This window comes from Acinonyx jubatus, chromosome B3 (assembly GCF_027475565.1).
Source record: "Acinonyx jubatus isolate Ajub_Pintada_27869175 chromosome B3, VMU_Ajub_asm_v1.0, whole genome shotgun sequence".
Classification (NCBI taxonomy): Eukaryota; Metazoa; Chordata; class Mammalia; order Carnivora; family Felidae; genus Acinonyx; species Acinonyx jubatus.
Genome location: NC_069386.1, coordinates 32,672,063 through 32,692,525, shown reverse-complemented (window position 1 = coordinate 32,692,525; position 20,463 = coordinate 32,672,063). Strand labels below are relative to the sequence as shown.

The 20,463-nt window shown below is 35.5% G+C and overlaps 1 protein-coding gene across 2 annotated transcripts in view; it reads left to right on the top strand.

The window, feature by feature from the left end:
- ARIH1 (ariadne RBR E3 ubiquitin protein ligase 1) overlaps positions 1 to 20,463 on the top strand; it is a 118,215-nt gene that overhangs the window by 76,856 nt on the left and 20,896 nt on the right. For both annotated transcript variants that reach the window (XM_053223760.1, XM_027067721.2), the window contains 4 exons: positions 3,859 to 3,951; positions 4,440 to 4,495; positions 16,568 to 16,634; positions 18,420 to 18,526. In XM_053223760.1, coding sequence (XP_053079735.1) covers positions 3,859 to 3,951; positions 4,440 to 4,495; positions 16,568 to 16,634; positions 18,420 to 18,526 — 323 coding nt within the window. The remainder of the gene's footprint in view (positions 1 to 3,858; positions 3,952 to 4,439; positions 4,496 to 16,567; positions 16,635 to 18,419; positions 18,527 to 20,463) is intronic.

Sequence of the window (20,463 nt, the reverse complement as noted above, 5' to 3'; positions counted from 1 at the left end):
GGTTGAGGGACCCAAGTAGATAATAAGCATGAGATAGTAAAGGAATAGAGATACATGAAAGTAGGAGGAGGGAAAGGGAAATGCAACAGAATGATACTCAGATATATCCATAATGATGACACTGCTCTTGAGCACAATAAATGCGTTTATACCACAGGTTAGTTTTTGTTTTATCTTTAGACGTGTGTGTGATTTATTTTCTAATTTATCTTGTTTAGCATTGTTTAGCATCTAATTAAAATGTTTAGTATCTAATAAAAAAATATATTGAAAAGAAGCCTTTAAAGAATAAAAAGCTTTCTTTATATCTTATAATGATCCCTGGTCCAGAAGTTTCAAAGGTAGAGATGTTACTTGCAGTAATCACTTAGTAACCATTGTGACCTTCAGTCTCTCATTCTCAAGGATTCTTATTTGAAAAAAGAAAACATATGAGGATGCATATGTGTTTTTAAGTTACGAATACAACATTTTAGAATTGTTGATCTTTTACTCTGCTATATTTGTCCTTTATAGAATGCTCCTTCTCATTGTAGCCTTGAAAATCATATGCTCTCCGTTAGTGATCAGGCAACAAATTAGTGCCAGATCTCCTTTAGCAGTGGGGAGTAATGAGAATAGATTCTTTTGTTTGTTTCCAGATTTTTTTTTTTAATGTATGAGAATACTGATTTCCAAAATATTTACCTTCACTTCCTCTGTGAATGAGTCAGAATAATTGTCAGTCAGAATAGCACTGTATTTTAAACTGGGTAAATATTTTCTGTCTTTTAGGACACTGATAGATTTTTTTTTCCCCCATGCCTGCTTCTGGGCATTCTTTATATAGTTGATATGCCATAGTGTAGAATTTTGCATCCTGACTATTGGTATCTTATGTCATAAGCAACATCAGAAATTTCATGAGCACTTTTCACATAACAGCTAATTAGAAAATGGAATGGAATTCAAAATATTATGTGAGCCACAAAAAGAATAAAAGAACTAGAAGTAAACTTGGCAAGAAATGTGAAAGCTCTATTATGAAGAAAACTTGAAATACTAACAGAGATAAAAAGATGACTTGAGTGTCTGGAAAAATAGAATAATAGTAAAATATTGAGAAAAAAATAACAACTAGATTGATGGGGAACAGGGAGGAGCTAGTCCTGCCTAATATAAGAATAGTCAGTGCAGTGGAACAAGATAGAGTCAAATATGTGTGAGAATTTGGTATATTATAAAAGGGGGCATTTCAAATCAGGTGGATTCAGAAAATGGCATTGGAACAACTTGGTTGGTATCTGGAGTAGAATCTTAAATTTCTTCCTAACTCCTTATATTAAAGTTAATTGATTTAGAAGCCAGAAATTGTAAAAGTAATACACTTTGCTACATATCAATAAGTAGAGAGCTTCTGCATGACAACAAAACGGGAACATTCAGATTCGAAACTGAAAAATATTTGCCACACCTATAAATGGTCAATTTTCTAAGTAGGTGAAAATCCCCACTAAATCATTGGGGGGGGGGGGGACCCAGTGGAAAAATGGGAAAAATAGGTGAAGAGAGTGCACAGAAAAAGAAATGTAGAGCCTTAAATCTTTTTTCAAATGCTTAAACTTCACTCATAATAAAATAAAATCAAAATTGATGAAGATAATTCATTTTCACCTGTCAGATTTGCAGAGATCAGGGAATTTGATACTATGTTGACATGGGTATTGTAAAACCAGGTTCTCTTGAACAGTATAAATTGCTACAACCTCTTTGAATGAAGTTTGGTAATAATCTATTAAAGTGTAAATGTGTACCTTTTATAATGTCACTTGTAAAAATTTGTCCCAAGGTGAATTTGCATGATCACAATGATGTGTGTGTGTGTGTGTGTATGTATGTATGTATGTATGTATGTATGTATATATATATATATATATATATATATATATATATATATAGCCAATGCAGTAGCATGGCGGCAAAAAAAAAAAGAAGGTCTAAATGTCCTTTAATTGTGGACTGTTTAAATAAATTATGGTACCTTCATACAGAATGTAGAAAGAGGTGGACCCACGTGTACTAATGTAGAACCACATAAGAAACCTATTAAATAATAATAAACCAAGATGCAGAAGAGAGTGTGTGTTACTCTTTGTGTGTGTGTGTGTGTATACCTGTGTACATTAGAACATCTCTGAAAGAATATGTAAAATAATGGTAATAGTCATTACTTTTAGGTAGAGAAGTAGAGGAAAAGTATAAGAATAAAGGAGACTTATTTTCAACATAAATTCATACTGTTAAATAATTGTTTTTGACCATGAGCCTATATTACCTATTCACTTAAAAATAATTTCAAGTAAATATTATAACATATTCTTAGTGACCATTTGTCTTTTTACAATACTGTCCTCAAGACACTTACTAAAGTACTTGCTTAATATTCCATTATAGAAAATAATATACTTCTTATAACCATCCCTCAAATTAATAGTATTTCAACTCATGTAAGTAATACAAGATTAGACCAAAATGTTACTATTATTCTTAGCTATCTGAATAATCTTTCTGGTTTCCATAAGATTTTGATTATCTTGGTAAGCAACATACCATGCAACTCTATGAAGTCCTATATTTGTGTGAAATTTTTGGTAACAGTTTTGAGATACAGTTCACTTACTTAAAGTGAATTTTAGGGGTGCCTGGGTGGCTCAGGTCATGATTTTGCAGTAGACGACTTCAAGCCCCGCATCAGGCTCTGTGCTGACAGCTCAGAGCCTGGAGCCTGCTTTGGATTCTGTGTCTCCCTCTCTCTCTGCCCCTCCCCACTCATGCTCTGTCTCTCTCTGTCTCAAAAATAAATAAACAGTAAAGAAAAAAAATTTTTTTAAGTGCTTTTTAGTATAGTTGCAGAGTTGTTGCAGTCACTATCACAGTAAACTTTAGAATATTTTCATCACCCTGAAAATAAATCTCATATCCTTTTACAGTCACTTCCCTCCCTGCCGCCTGCCACCCAACCCCTGGCAACCACTAATCTACTCTGTCTGTGAATTTGCCTATTCTGGACCTTTTGTATACATGCGAATCAAACAGTATGTGGTCTTTAGTGGCTAGCTTCTTTTTATTCAGCATAATGTTTTCAGTCTCATGTGCATTATACTATATATCAGTACTTCAGTCCTTTTTATGCTTGGATAATATTCTTTCAAATGGATATTCCACATTTTGTTTATCCATTCGGCAATTGATGGACATTAGGGTTGTGTCAACTTGGGGCTACTGTGAAAATCCTGCTCTGAATATTTGTATACAAGTTTTGTGTGGAGCTATGTTTTCAGTTCTTCTGGCTATATACCTAGGGGTGGAATTGCTGGGTCATGAGTAACTCTGTGTTTAATTATTTGAGAAACTGCCACAGTGTTTTCCAAAGTTCCTGCACCATTTTACATTCTCACCAGCAGTGTATGAAGATTCTGATTTCTCCACATCCTTGCCAACACTTGTTATTATGTGTCTTCTTGAATACAGCTGTTTTAGTGGGTGTTAAGTAGTGTCTGATGGCTGTGGATTTTGAGCATGTTTTCATATGCTTATTGGTACATGATATACTCTTATATTTAGTACAAACTTGTCTGCCTTTCCTAAAAATTACAATTATCAACTATAGATGCATTTCTCATTAATTATTTTTTGTTAAATGTATTTGCGTGTCTAGATTTTACCACCAAGTTTATTTTAGGAGTCCATCTAGTCTTGTCAAATGGAAAATTTTAGCCAGTATGAGAAATGTGACCTAATAGAGCCTTATTGGGTCACTATGTATAGTGATTTTTCTGGCAATATCTTTTAAAAGTGCATGTATTATTTTTGTTGCAGTATTTCACTGGCCTTGAATGTGGACATAAGTTTTGTATGCAGTGCTGGAGCGAATATTTAACTACCAAAATAATGGAGGAAGGCATGGGACAGGTAAAGATGTCAATTTGATTTTCATTTTTTGTTGAATTTTCTACAGTGTTTAGACTCTTGCACAGATATGAACAGGTGAAGCATTCTGGATTATGAATTGCATGAGGAACTACTTTCTATATTGAGATAAAAGATAATTGAGGCTTTTTTTTCCTATTTATAATGTGGCAATCCATTTAAAGGTACAGTCCAGGTATGTTTTCTCCGCGGCATTAATATGTGTATATGTCAGGCTGAACTTGTTGAGCAATTTTGTCAGGTCTCTTGCTTGTGCCTTTCAAGTTTTATATTGAAAAACCAATTATTCAGGTCAGCAGTTCTAGTTACATTATGGTGATAAATACACACATACATTTCCTTTAATGGAAAGGGAACAATTAAGATCCTATAAATGTTAAGGTATTCTCAACCTAGTGCCTGGCGATGGTAAGCATTCAGTAAATATTTTTGTTGAATGAAGACATAGTTTAAATTTCAATCTTTTTCAGACTATTTCGTGCCCTGCTCATGGTTGTGATATCTTAGTGGATGACAACACAGTTATGTAAGTATTTCTGATAGATATTGCATGTTGAATATTGGTTAGTTGGTTAAACCAAATCATTTTTTTGCTCAAACCTCAAAGGAGGTGAAATTTTTAGTCTGAAGAGACTTTCTAATCCACATTCCTTCGTAGTAGAAAAGCTCATTTCTAACTTGGGTAAATGCCCAGACACTATTCTTGTAAATATATGGCAAAATACTAGGCAATATGTGATAGCTGCATTTCAGTAAACCTTGGAGTTGGAAAATAGGATATGTCCATTGAGGTCCTCTGCCAAGATGGAGGTAACAGGGAAGGGGATTTGTTGTGATATAGTATTTGTGCAGGTTAAAGAGGAACAGGAGTGGACACACTTTAATGTTGGTATGACACTTATTAAAAGAGAAAAGGAAGAAGGATTTGGTAGGAAGAGACTCAGACTGTGGGGCAGGTGTGAGAGTCTGTAGCAGCCCTGTGGGGAATTCTACCACATAGATTGCCCATACATGAACACTTCAGGAAGCAGAAATGGCTGAGCCCTGGTCCCCTTCCAGGCTCTGTCATTCACTGGGAGCTACCCAGGGAGAATGTGGCCTCATTTGGAACACTGCTCCCAAAGGTGCTGCACTTGGAGGTTGTTGGCTATAACTCTTCTTGTGAAAGGTTCTCTTTTTGAAGGGAGAAATAAACTTAAAGAAACAAGTATAGTTTTTAGTCCTGAACCTGGGGTAGAATCCTGAGTCTGTGTTATTACATAGCCTGAGGCTACTTAATTGACTTCACTTTAGGAAGATAAACAGATTGAGGGCCTGAACTGTCTTGCAAAAAATTGTGTAGTTAGTAGTGGATAATTGCCTATATAGAAAGGTAGGTTTGTGTTTAAACTTTGGGATTTGAAGGTAATAAAAGTAAAAGCAGCCATGGACTTTAATGAGCAAATTTCTCAACCTGTCTAATAAAGCCTTAAATTGACTTAGCCAGCAGTTTATAAAGCTCACTGGTTCTACTTTATTAACCTCAACCTACTTTGGTTTACTAAAACATATGTACTGTTGCTTGTTGTCAGCTCTGTGTTAATACTGCCTCTATCTTGAATTGAATTTTTACTTTACTGTTTTAAGCTAGCAAAAATCAGTTATATATCATCTTGAGGTATCACCATCCTTCCAGTTGTCTTTATCTTGTCCCCTGATACTTTCTGATTTGTAATTTTTCATCAATACATCAGCTTCAGCAATACATTTCATCAGTATAGGGCACTGTATCTCTTATCTCTTCCACAAACATTTACTGGGAGCATTAAGATACATTTCCTTCCCGGATCACCTGGGTGGCTTAGTTGGTTAAGCGTCCATCTGACTCTTGGTTTTTGGCTCAGATCATGATCTCATGGTTGTGAGATCGAGCCCCACATCAGACCCCTGTGCATGGAGCCTGCTTGGGATTGTCTCTCTCTCTGCCTCTCCCCTGCTCGCTTGCTCCCTGTCTCAAATAAATAACTTAAAACATTTTTTTTAGGTGCATTTCCTTTGGCCAGTAGGATCATAGTGATAAAATGCAGAGTTTAAGTTTTATATATAAAGGCATGTATAAAGTACAGTTAGAAGCAAATTATTCCACCTGAAGAGATTAGGAAGACTTAAGAAGTAATATAAATGCGGTAAAAATGTGGATTGAGGGAGTGGAGGGTAATGGGGGTTAAAGAAAAAATACCAGTATTTTAAAAAATAGTTCATGAACTTCTCTATTAAGTATTCTGTGGTGGCTAGAGAGTAGTAGATTGTTAGAGACGAGGATAAAAGACCTTGACAGTTAATGAGTTTTGTCATAGAAGATTGTTAAGACTCTGATAACAAGATTTACATTTTTAGAAATGTATTGAGGAAGCACCTGGCTGGCTCAGTTGGAATGGGGGGTGAGTTCGAGGCCCAGGTTGGGTATAGAGGTTACTAAAAATAAATAAACTTAGGGAAAAAAAAAAAAGAAATACAATTTTAGTATAGTGAAGGATGGTTTAGAGTGGGGAGGCATTTGGGCAGGGAGATGTGACCATGAATTTATGAAATTTTGTGACATTTTTTTTTTAGAGGGGAATGGAATAAATATTTTCAACACATAAAACAATGTGGCTAATATCACAAGGGCTCTTATAAATCAAGAAGATGATAATCCTATGGAAAACAGTTCACAATGAAAGAAATTTTAATGCTAATAAATAATAGCTATCATCATGCCTAGTTACATAAATGTAAATCAAAATTTGATGCCCTAGTTTTAAAAAGTTGTGGTTTTTGTTTTTACATTTCGGATTGGTAAGGATTAAAGAATTTGGTAATATGTAATGTGAGTGAGAGTATACTACAGTAGAGAATGTAAACTGTTGCAACCTTTTTGTAATGCAATTTGGCAATTTCTACAAATGTATATATACTCTTTGCCTTTTCATGCAATAGTATCATTTTGAATATGTCATTGTACTGCCTTCTTGCCTCCATTGTTCCTAATAAGTCAGCTGTTAATCATATTGTTCCCTATTTGCTACTTTTTAAGATTTGCTGTGTCTTTAGCTTAAGGGAATTCAGCAACGAATTCCTGCGTCGGGCTCCTGATAACATAAAGCCTGTTTGGGATTCTCTCCCTATCTCTTTGTCCTTCCCCTCTCAAAATAAACTATAAAAAAAGGACAGCTTGGAGAATACTTAGAAGAGCATGTTAATAGTGATATCAGCTAGGGGTTTGGGGATTAGGAAGAGGGATTTTTATTGTTCACCTTATACAGTTGTATACTATTGGTATATAATTCCATTTTCTTTCTTAGAAATAAATATTGTAGAATTTAAGATGATTTTAATTAAATGAGAGAATGTGTTTAAGTGTTTAATCTTAAATAATAAATGAAATATGCTTAATAATTTTTCTCTTAGTATGAAAGAAATAGAATCCTTCACAGTCATGGTATTATCATTTTTAAATTTCCAATTTGATAGGTTAAAAAAATAGTTTAATCTGAATTCATCTCATTTGGAACTTGAACCTGAAACTGGATTCTTTCTTGAAGACACATTCTCATATAAACTTCTCAAGTTGAAGCTAGCATTCTGCCTCTCTCCCCACCCCCCCCAATGTGTGCCTCATGGTCAGGAAGTGAAGTTATTGTCCCCCTTAGCTTCAGATGTTATATTCACATTGGTCTCTATTTCAGTTTAAAATCCATATAGACCTTGAGTCTTGTGTTACTCAGCTATGTTGTAGTCCTTTCTACTTTTATTTGCTTGACTTCTTGGTTGCACCCACTTAATTATTCATAGTATTCACAACTTACTGTCTTTCTCCCAAAGTTTGCTGTCATCAGTGTGATTTCAGTGTCTCTACGTATAGTCTGTTATTCTATACCCTGACCCTGTGGTTCTCATAGTGTAATCCCCCCAACCAGCAGCATCAGCATCACCTAGGAACTTGCTAAAAATGCACATTCTCAGGCCCAGATCCAGACTTATCTCTAGGGATCAGAACCTCTGGGGATGGGGCCCCCCGCAATCTGAACAAGCTCTCCTAGTGTAGTTTGAGAATTTAAGCATACATCAGCATACTGCCATAGCCTCTCATTTTCCTGTTGTACTCATTTCCAGTAAAATCCCCTTTACTCCAGCACCAACTCCTAAGGCTACCAACCTAGGCCTACTCCACATCTACTCTAATTGACTTGGCAAAATCATCTTTTTCTGCCTCTTCTAAAATATTGCTCTTCGGGTTTCTGGGTTTCTTCATGCTTTATACACTCTTCTTGGTCATACATTGGAAATTCCCAGATTTATATGTCCAGGTCAGCTCTATCTTTTGAGGACGCACATATTCCACTACCTATCAGGCATGTTCATATGTATATTCCTCAGGCTTTACCTTCTCCAACTCCCCTACCACCGCCACCGCCACCAAACTCATTCTTCTGGCTGCTTAGTATCAAAGAATGGTACCACTAGATGTAAAAGACTTGCCTAAATTAGAATCCTGATCATATCCCTGATTCATTTTTCTTCCACATTTCCTAGAATGTTCCTTACACCAAATTCATTCCTACATCGCAGTTAGTCTTAAATCCATCAATTTCCCTCAGTTCCTACTGACATTGACCTGATACAGGCTATCATCTTCTCTTAGCTGGGAATCTGTGACTGGTTCCTCAGTGATTCTCTTATACTATATCATCGCTTTTCAATTCGTTATTTCCATTCTGTATTGCTTACCTGTGCAGCTTCATCTTTGCCTTGCCTTTTCTCACATTCTCTTTTCTAGTGGTGTGGAACTTGGCGTCTTGAAAGTACTGTGCATTTTATTTGCATTTGGTTTAGTTTGACTTTTAGTTTTTCTCTAATGTCTCTTGACTGATATGCAGTACTCTTTACTGTTTTGCTCTTTAGTTCTGTTAATCCGTTCATCCTCTTAGTCTCCTTCAGGTCTCAGCTTACTGATTTGCATTTTGGTTTGGGCAAGTATCCTACATGTTCCTTAACTCCCCCATATTTTCCTTAATATACATTTTTGTAATTGCCTATGTTCATATCTATATTCTTTTTAGACTATAAACTGTATGATTCCAGGTCCACTATTTGTGTTCACTAAATGCTTGTTTCCATTCAGGAGGTGATCTTAAATTAATAATTAAAACTAGTTACTTAGTAGATTCAATTTTTTATTCCACAGCAGTGTGTATATAATAGGCATGTATCTTTGAATCCGTAACTGGAGGTGTATTTTTCTCTCTTGCACTTATAAGCACGTGTCATCATTTTAGCCTTTAGTCATGGATTTGTGATAGGATACCATCAAGGCTGTTTGGCTAAGTGGGTCTCTGTTATACAATGGCCTCATATAGTTATACTTCCACAGTCAGGAGGGTAACAGTATACTCTGAGAATTTTTCTTTGTCCCAGGATTTGTCCTTGATGTTTTCATGAGATTAATGTAAGTTACTTCTCTAAATTATTTACCACTTGAGACCAAATAAATACTCATCTGTTTCTATTCATCTTAGCACTTGTGGGGTTTTTTTGTTGTTGTTGTTTTTTAATATAGTTGTTTAGGGCCTAAGTTTCTTTTCTGTGTGCAGTTTCTCTATTCATCTTAGGGGTGGTAAAGGTAAACTTGTATCTATTAAGTCTTTAAATACCTTCAAGTAGGGGCACCTGGGTGGCTCAGTCAAGTAAGCATCCGACTCTTGATTTTGGCCCGGTTCAGACTCTAGGCAGCTGCTTGGGATTCGCGCGCGCGCGCTCTCTCTCTCTCTCTCCCTCTCTCCCCTTCCCCTACTCGCATGCACACTTTCTCTCAAAATAAATAAACTTAAAAAAAAAAAAAAAAACCTTTAAGTAATACTATTTAGTCTCATCTTGAGTAATAATTAATAGTGCCAACACACATCTGGAATGTGATGTTCTAATTCAACATCCTAAGATATCACTAAAAAAATGTTATGATTTATTTTCATATATGGAGGTTTTAGAAACAGACAAGCAGAGGTGGTGACAGGAACTCATTGCTATTCACTTCTAGCAAAATTATGCCAAATGCTTTTACTTTAAGCTTTAACTGATACATAAGATTTTTTTAAAAATGAATTTTAGGATCACGGTATAGATAATGCCTACCTCTATTGGCTAATTTCCCATCTGTCTGAAAAGGGCAGAAAATTTTCTTTTGGGAAATGAGTTGTTTTAAATTAGATAGTATAATTTAAATGCTGTTTTGCAATTATTTCCTGTTCCATCAACTGTAAGCACTAGATCTTAACTCCATATTACATAAGGTTAGGAAATTGATGCCTCTGCACTTTCACCTTTATCTCTTTCACCTCCTAATTTCTGTTAGACATGTAATTACTTTATATTGCCAACTTTATAGTTATTTTTTCTTTTCTGAGACAGATTCTTTCATATTTTGCCAACAAGTTTATTCAGAAAATAAACCAGTACTTTTCTAATATTACAGCTATGTAAATATTACTTAAAACCAAGTAGTTGAATGGATCCAGAAAGAAGTAAATGTAATCCTCTAAGTCATGCTTCTCCGGGAAGAATATCCAGACATCAAAGTCAGATGGTTAATTTTTATATTCTAATAGTTTCTTAAAGGTCACAGATACAGTTGTGAACCTGTCTAGACCCTTAAGTGAAGTCATACAGTTTGAACTGCCTGAGGAAGGAGAAAAACTAAACAATGATATGTGGTAATCTTAGTACAATAAGCATCTCATCTTTTACAGAGGAAAAGTACAGTAGGCTGAGTTTGCTATATGTTGCTTTCTATTTTACTTTAGTAAGTTCTAAAGTATATTGACTAAAATATGTAAAGTACATTAACTTTAAAAGTATGTGTGTTTTATTAACTACCCAAACAAGATAGAGGTACCCAGAATGTTCATTCTTGTGCCCCTTACCAGACAGTATCTATCTCAGCCTTGCTCCCGGTCATGATTTTTGTGACCATCAGTTAGTTTTTCCTGTTCTTGAACCTCTTTAAAAAAAATTTTTTTAATGTTTAATTTATTTTTGAAAGAGAGAGAGAGAGACAGAGTGTGAGTGGGGGAGGGGTAGGGGAGAGAGGCAGAGAGAGAGGGAGACACGGAATCTGAAGCAGGCTCCAGGCTCTGAGTTGTCAGCACAGAGCCTGACGAGGGGCTCCAGCGCACAAGCCATGAGATCGTGACCTGTGCCAAAGTTGGATGTTTAACCGACTGAGCCACCTAGGTGCCCCTTGAGCCTCTTTTAAATGGGATCATGTAGCATGTATTGTTCTTGTGAGTGTGTATCTGTTTCATTTAACATAATGTCTTTCAGATATGTATTCAACATATCTATATATTTTTAGGTTTGTTTGGGTTTTTTTGTTATTACTAAAGATAGATAGTAATTTCATTCTTAGGATGATGATAGACATTTGGAGTTTTTTGGTTTGTTTGCTTGGTTTTGACTGTTGTGAAAAGGTTACAAAGAATATTCTTACATGTGTGTTTTGGTGAACATGCACTGATTTTTTAAATTAATTTATTTATTTTGAGAGAGACAGACAGTGTGAGCAGGAGAGGGGCAGAGAGGAAGGGAGAGAGACCGAATCCCAAGCAGGCTTTGTGCCATCAGCATGGAGCCCAGTGTGGGGCTTGAACTCACAAAATTATGAGATCATGACCTGAGCTGAAACCCAGAGTTGGATGCTCAACCGACTGAGCCACCTAGGTGCACCTGCACTGATTTCTCTTGAGTATATACTCAGGAGTAAGGTTTTAACTTTAATATGTAACTTCCAGGTAGTTTTCCAAAGTATTTGTATATCTTTTTTTTTTTTTTTTAATAAAGTGCCCATTCAAGTAACCTCAAATTTTGTTACTTTGTTTGTTCCTTTGTAAGAATTCTTTAAATATTCTCATATGGGTCTGTTGTTAGATATATATGTATTACACCTACGTTCCCTTATGTGTAGCTTCTCTTTTCTCTCAATGATTTTTGGTGAACAAAGTTTCCATTTTAATGGCATCTAACTCATCATTTTCCCTCATTTATAATTATTGCTACTTAAATCTTTTTTTAACCCCAAAGTTGTATCTGTTTTTAAGATAGTCCACAGAGACATTATGGAAAATGCTTTGATAACATGGCTTTAGAGTTGTGTGTCTCATAGTTGAATAAATTTAATGCCTCCCATTATTTCCCTACAGTGAAAGAGAAAAGCATTTTAGTATTCTAAAGTAGGAAATTTCATACAAAAGCTGTAGAATACTATCTATTTTAAAATACATGCTTAAGGGATCAGAGCTCAAGTTCGTACTGAAATAATTTCCTAGTCTCATTGAAATGCAAAATGAAATAAGTTATCAAATTTTGGTAGTTCAAAAGGCAAAGTATATAGACAGTAAATTACTGATTATTATTTAAACTTTTGAAAATATTTTTGAACTGTAAATGTAAACTTAATAGATTGAAAGGAGGCACAGAAGAGTGTGGAACGGGTGCATGAGGCTGATTGTGTAGGGCTTTATAGATCATTATAAGATCGTTGGCTTTTATTCTGAGATAGAGCCATGAGAGGATTCTGAGCAGAGGAGTGATGTGGTCAGAGAGGGTTGTTCCTACTGTTGGCATGAAAAAGAGACTAAGTAGGAGCAGGGAAATTGGGAGACTCTTGTAGCAGTCTGGGTGAGAGATGATGGTAGTTTGATCCACAATGGGAGCAGAGGAAGTAATGAGAAATAGTTGGATTTTAAATGTATTTTAAAGGTAAAGTCAGATACTGGAGTATAAGAGGAAGAGATGAGCCAGAGATTATAGTAAATCTTATATTTATTTTTAATGTGGGGGGAGTACCTAACTTCCAGTTTTTATAAAAAAAATGATTTGTGGATTATTTTAATGTTTTGGAAAATGCCTATAATAATCTTAGTGAAGAAGCAAAGGTATAAAATTATTATATGTAGTACATTCTGTTTAAAATTACATATACATTTACCAAAAAAAGAGTAAAAAGTCCAGATTATTAAAATGTCAAGTGGTTATTCCTCTTGAGTGATAGAGTTACAGGTGATTTTTATTTCCTTCTTTATACTTGTCTATAATTGGGATATCTGTCAGGAGAAAAAACCCATATTATAGAAAAATATTTTATTACTAATCCTGAATTGAAGCATAATGTTGATTTACTCATCGTGCTATATAAGCAGAAGGCATGGTTTACTACTTGGCACACTAAAAAAGAAAAAAAATTCTTGTGGATAGCTGTCCACTTATTTCTTTTGTAAAAACAGAATTATCCCCAAACTTAAGGGTACTTAAATGCATCTGACACTGTGCTTAGAATGTATAATAGGCTATCAGTAGAAGTCATTATGTTTACCTTCATAAAGAGTTGCCTTCCACCATGAGAGTTGGCATAATAACTATTTCCAACGTAAGTGATGGCAGTAGGTCTTTGCCAAGAGAGTTAGCTTGTTAATAGCCAGGATAATGCTTGTCATCTTGAGAGTGCTTTCTCAAGATCACTTTCTTACTTTTCTTTATCACAAGATAAACTATAACCTAATAACAGACCTAACTAATAACCTTGCCCTAGTAACTATGGCTGACCTTTGTTCTAACCAGGTAAGCTAGATCAGTTATAAGAAATCACTGGGGGTGCCCAGGTGGCTCAGTCCGCTAAGCATCTTAACTCTTGATTTTGGCTCAGGACCTGATCTCACAGTTCTTGAGATCAGAGCCTGCTTGGGATTCTCTCTCTCTCCCTCTCTCTCTGCTCCCCCCTAAATTAATAAACTTAAAAAAAATTGTTGGGGTTTGTCACATCAGAGAAGCATTGTGGTATAATAGAAATTAAAAATGGTAAATCAGGGCATCTGACTTTGGATCTCATTCTTATTTTTTTTTAATTGATGTAAATTTCACATAACATATTTACCATTTCAACTATTTAAAGTATACAATTTAGTAAACATTAAAAAAAAGGGGGAGCATTTGGGTGACTTAGGCAGTTAAGTGTCAGACTCAGGTCATGACCTCGTGGTTGGGAGAGTTCGAGCCCTGCGTTGGGGTCTGTGCTGACAGCTCGGAACCTGAAGCCTGCTTCAGAGTGTGTGTGTGTGTGTGTGTGTGTGTGTGTGTGTGTGTGTGTGTGTCTGTCTGTCTGTCTCTCTGTCTCTCTCAAAAAATAAATATAAACATTAAATAGTAATAAAGTATACTTTTCATAATGTCATGCAACCATCATCACTATCTAATTCTAGAACATTTTCATCACCCCTAAAAGAATTCCCATATTCATTAAACAGTCACTCCTCATTCCCTCCTTCCCTTAGAACCTGACAATCACATATCTGTTTTCTGTCTGTACGGATTTGCTTATTCTGGAGATTTCATTTAAATGTCATAATGCATATGATCTTTTGTTTCTGGCTTCTTGCACTTAACATAATGTTTTCAAGGTTCATCCATGTCACCCATGTTGGAGAATGTGTTAGTACTTGATTCCTTTTTATGGCTAAATAGTATTCCATTGTATGGATATTCCATATTTTGTTTCTTCATTCATCAGTTCTTGGACATTCGGGTTATTTCCATTTTTTGTGGAAACATTTGTTTTTTTGTTTTTTAATTTGAGATAGAGTGCATGTGCAAATAGGGTAAAGGGGCAGAGGGAGAGAAACAGAATCTCAGTCAGGGTCCACACTGAGTGTGGGATTGTGACCTGAGCTGAAATCAAGAGTTTGACACTCAACTGACTGAGCCACCCAGGTGCCTCAAAACATTTGTGTTTTTATTTGGAGATTTGTGTGCAAGTTTTTTATTTGAACACCCATTTTTAATTTTCTTGGATACCTAGGAATAGAATTGCTGGGTCCTTTGGTAATTCTGTGTTTAGCCTTTTGAGGAATCACCAAATACACTAAGTATTTTTAGACCTCAGTTCTAGCATCTCTGAAATGTGGAGGTTTACTCATTTAGAAAATATTTATTGGGGTACCTGGGTGGCTCAATCGCTTAAGCGTCTAACTCTTGGTTTTGGCTCAGGTCATGATCTCTTGGTTTGTGAGTTCAAGCCCCATGTCGGGCTGTGCGCTGATGGTGCAGAGCCTGCTTGGGATTCTCTCTCCCTCTCTCTCTGCCTCTCCCCCACTCGTACTTTATATCTCTCTCTCTCTCTCTTAAAATAAACTTAGAAAAAAATTTCTTGAACACTTACTGTAGGCCAAGCAGTGTACTAGACACAAGGGATCCTTTTATGGAGTTTATTATTTGGTTGGGGATAAGAGAGCATAAAGGCAGATATTAAACACATTATACAGATAACTTTTTAATAAAAATTATGACAGATTTTATTAAGGGGGTATGTGTTAGGTGCCATGAGAGCTGAGAGGGAACTGGTGTGGGTAATTGTCAGAAAAAGCCTCCTTTTTCTGTGAGGCAATATTTCTTAGCTGAGTTAAAAAATAATAATAATATAGCATCTAATATTTATTGAGTGTTTACTATTTGCCAGGCACTGTTCTAGTTCACAACTCCTCATTTCTGCTATCCGTTTCACAGAGGAGTAAACTGAGAAATGGAGAGGTCAAAGAGCTTACCCTCATTTCATAGCTAGTAAGTTGTAAAACAGTATTCAAAGCTAGGCTGTTCCAATTCACAGCCCACCACGATATTCTTCTTTCCTTTTAAAGAGAGGTAGCTGTATGCAAACGCCCCTGAAGAAGGGCAATACTCACCAAATTCTGTTGAAAGAATACAGATGTGACAGGAGTACGCTGAAAGAGGAACAGTACAGGGTGGGGTCTTGTGGAAGGCAAGCAGTGCCATAGAAGCTCAAGAATTTGATGGGGCCAGATTATACAAAACCTTTTTGTTTGTTTAAAATATTTAATGAGGTTAGACTGTGTTTGTGTTTGATAGTTTTTACTGGTTTTGTCAGTGGTTAACTCTTTCTGTTTTAACTATTTTCTTTAAACACGGGAATGTTTACCATTAAGACTAATAAAACTTAAGTTTCAGGATGGGTTACTATGAGTTCTAGAAATTGTTACGAATATATAAAGTGTTCTAGGTGCATAATGGAAGCCACGTTGCAGTCCGTAAACATTTCTGGTAAATTACTAACAGATCTCAGAAGATGGCCCTTAAATTTATATATAGCAAAACCTGGATCCATTTCTTAACATTCCTGTCAGCATCTCTTATTTCACACACTGATTTTTGGGAGGGGTCTGAAGGAAGCTGGCTGAGAATTGCTGTCCTAAGGCAAGATATCAGAGTAAGAATACTCTGAAAAGGGCCTAAAGTTGGCAATAGTTACTCTGTCATCAGACTGTAATAAAGTGGGTAAAAATGGACTTTTGTGTATAGGAAACATGGGAATCGGGGGTCTACCAAAATAAAACCACAGAAACTTGGAGATTGTTGTCTTGATTTCTACAGTTACATTTGTTGGTAGTCTATATGCATTTGAGTATACTCAGTTTAGGGTAGTTTTTAGAGCTGCAGCATTGAAATTTTATTTTGTAAATGTGGAAAAATACTCTTGGCTGAAAACATCCTAATAAACTATTTTTATTCTTGTTCTCAGGCGCCTGATCACAGATTCGAAAGTTAAATTAAAGTATCAACATTTAATAACAAATAGCTTTGTAGAGGTAAGTGATTTCTCTTCAGGTTACCTTTTTAAATAAGCGGAATTATTTATTAATAAAATATTTTTTCTTGTATGAAATTCTCTTGATAGTAAGAAAGACCTTTACCATAAATTTAGATTATGGACTTCATTCATGAAGCATACCTAACCCGTATTCTCAAAGGAGTGTGACAGACCAATAAGTGGGTGTCTCTTCATAGATCTAGAGCTGTGGTGATCAAATTATTTTTACAGTATTCTTCCTTTATCCCTAGCAAAAAATTGTAGCTGACTGTTAATGATGACTTGTTTAATCATGTCTGGCAGTTTAACCTTGCTATATCTCTGCTTGTTTTAGCTCCTGTTACCAGTAAACTTTAATAAAGAGAGCTATAGTTACTTGTTTTTATCAAATGTCTTTCTTTTATCAGAAACAGGTCAGCAAACTATGGCCTGCCTGTTTTGGTAAATATTTATTTGGATGAGCCCATTTGTTCTATGACTCCTTTAGTGCCACAGTGGCAGATAGAGTAGTTGCACAGAGGCCCTTTTTGACCCTCCCAGACAAAAATCTTTACTCTCCGGCTCTTTATGGAAGACGTTTGCCAGCCTCTGTATGAGATCATCAGTGTAAATTGGTATTTTAGTTCTACATAGTAATATTTATTTCACTTAGGGATTAAACTGAAGGTCAGATCTTCTAGAAAACAGCATATTTTAGGAATAACATTTTTTAAATAGTAAACTTGAATTCCGGTGTAGAGTGTTACTTGAACCCTGTTTTGTTTCCTGATAAAAAAAAATACCCAAAGGTTTTACTTTTTTTTTTTTTAAGAACTAAAATGCAATCTTTACCATGGTTTAGGAACTGACTTTTGTTCTTAGAAGACTTTTTTTATGGTCAAAGAAAGAAATTACATGTATATTCTGTAGCATCTGAACACCTTCCCTGGGGCACTTTGCTGGTCCTGTCAATAGAGCATGCGACTCTTGATCTCGGGGTTGTGAGTTTGAACCCCATGAAGGGCATGGAGATTACTTAAAAAAAATAATAATAAGTAAAAAGGCGGAGAGGCCCCTGGCTGGCTCAGTCATGCAAGCGTATGCAACTCTTGATCTTGGGGTTGTGAGTTCGAGTCCCCATGTTGGATGTAGAGATTACTTAAAAAAATAATAAAATCTTTAAATACCTTCCCTCCTTCCCTGAGTAGTTCATCTTGTTTCCTTACATCTTTGAAAATTACCCTGAAGTAGAACCATAAACAAATCAATGTTTCTTAATAAAATGGGTAATTATTTAAAAAAAAATTTTTTTAACGTTTATTTATTATTGAGAGGCAGAGACAGAGCATGAGCAGGGGAGGGGCAGAGAGAGGAGGAGACAGAGAATCCGAAGCAGGCTCTAGGCTCTGAGCTGTCAGCACAAAGCTTGATGCAGGGCTTGAACTCACGAGCCGTGAGATCATGACCTGAGCTGAAGTCAGATGCTCAACCGACTGAGCCACCCAGGTGCCCCAAATGGGTAATTATTTTAAAGTTTGTGGGTAGGATTTTGAAGATAGAACCATATTTTATGCATATTTTATAAAACCAAGTCTCTGAGAGATCTTGGAAAAACTGTGCATCTGAGAGCATTACTGTAGAAGACTACTAAATATTGGAGGCAGGCTTTTATATGCTTCTGTCATCATCCCTGTCTTTGGCCCCCACACTAGGGAAGCATCATAAATAATTGCTTGTTGTGCTAGGAAATCACAAATCGTGATTTAATTTGCCATCATTTTTTATTTTCTAACTTGGGTTTCAGTGCAATCGACTGTTGAAGTGGTGTCCTGCCCCAGATTGCCACCATGTTGTTAAAGTCCAATATCCTGATGCTAAACCTGTTCGCTGCAAATGTGGGCGCCAGTTTTGGTAAGCAAGTGATTTACTAAATTGAAATAGTACACATAGCTGTTCTGTTTATTCTTGGTAGAAAAATAATAGAATTTTTTTTTTTTTTTTTACCTCAGGGAGGGAGGTGGGTGATGTTGATTTAAGATAGTGTATATTTCTTTTAAATAAGAATTAAATTAAAAGGTCGCATCTTCAGTAATTTTTTCTTTCCTAGTTGCTCTTTTTTCTTATGGGAAAAGAAGCAGCTATAATCACATTTTCTTGTGTGCTCTGCTGGAACTAGTATATGAGCAAACTTGTAGATCTGGGGTAAGAACTTAGTTCGTCTCATTTCTGATGGACTATTTATTTTGTCAGGGTATATTTGGTTCCTTTATGGCTCTTGCTCTGTTTTCTAGTTATCTCTTAGGAAATAAAATAAACAGGATTATTTTTCCTTTACTCTGACAAGTTAAATCTTACTTCTAGAAAGAAAATACGCCTTGATAAATTTGGAAAGATAAAACATGTTTGATTACATGTGCGTTTTCACCAAAAGTTTTCCTGTGGCTTCTCTGGCCCCACCTTTCCTGGTAACCTTGGTTCTTGGAGTGTATAGCATGCTCTTTTGGTCTTTGAATTCTAGATTTGACTTAACAGAGAATTTCCAATACAGCATATTCATGTTAGAAAGTTAAGATAATTTTCCATTTCCTTGCTGGATCTTTTAGGAACAAGAAACCCATCAAACCAAGTAGCTCTAAGAGCTAGCAGATAGACATTATATTGGTATTCCATACCATTCTTTTTTTTTTTTCTCTACAAGCAACTATAGAGTTAGACTTATACGTCGTTAATACTAAATATTTCCAAAAAGAGCAGGTAACCTCACAGAGATTAAATATGTGTGAAATACATGCTATTTTGGTAAAAAAATTAAATATACATTCTAATGTAGAATTTACCCTATAAATAAGACGTGGAGTCTGATTTCATATGTATTTTAAAACATATTTTTAGTATGAAGTATCTTGTATACAGACCAAAATATAGAGAATAACAGCAGTGAATACTTAGTAGCTACTAACCCAGTTTTAAGCAAAGTATTTTGTTTTTGTTAAGAAATCTGTCAAATGAATGACAGATTCATTTGACACTCCTTTGTTCCCTTCTCCATCCCATTCGCCATCTTCTTTTCCAGAAGTAACCATTATATTTGACTTCATTTAAATTGATAGCACTTTGTTCCTCTCATTTACAAAGGATTTTTGGCATTCCTGGAAAAAATCAGCCATTCAGCCCGGGGGGGGGGGGGGCGGTTTATAAGCATTTGAATTTATTCTTAATTTATACTTTATTTTAGCAAATGTATACACCACATTTGCCTAGAAAACAGAAAGGCATGAACAATTCATGTGTTCTTAGAGAGTGTTTAGCCACACTCTTGTTTTACACCTTGCTTGGTAAACTTTCTCTCTACAAGACTGAGGTTCATTTGTTTGTGTCATGCAAAGATGTGACCTGTTTGCTCACTGTGCATTAGGATTAAATTATATAATTCTTCATTTGGGGTGTTAAGTAAGAGATTTAATATATACTGATGAAGCATTGGTTGAAATTTAAGTTTAAATTAGTGAAAATTATTTGTTTGGTTTCAATTGAAGAATGTTTACAGCATGGAACTGTACATTTTCAAAACTATCAGAAAAATACAGATCTCGCTAAACTCAATTTTTTGTCTTAACAGTTTGGTGGCTAGAGAGTCCTTTCTTAGGAAGTTGTCATCATAGCATGTCTTCACGGCTATAATCATTTCTTCATTTCTCGCACACACCACAATACATGCTGTTCTAATGCTAAATTCTAAATAATCTGTAGAATAATATGAACTTGCCTCATGCTCTTGTATTTGCTAGTCTTTAAAAACAGTGAAACCACTGAGGAACTATAAAGCATGAAATGGGTTTGTTTGTGTA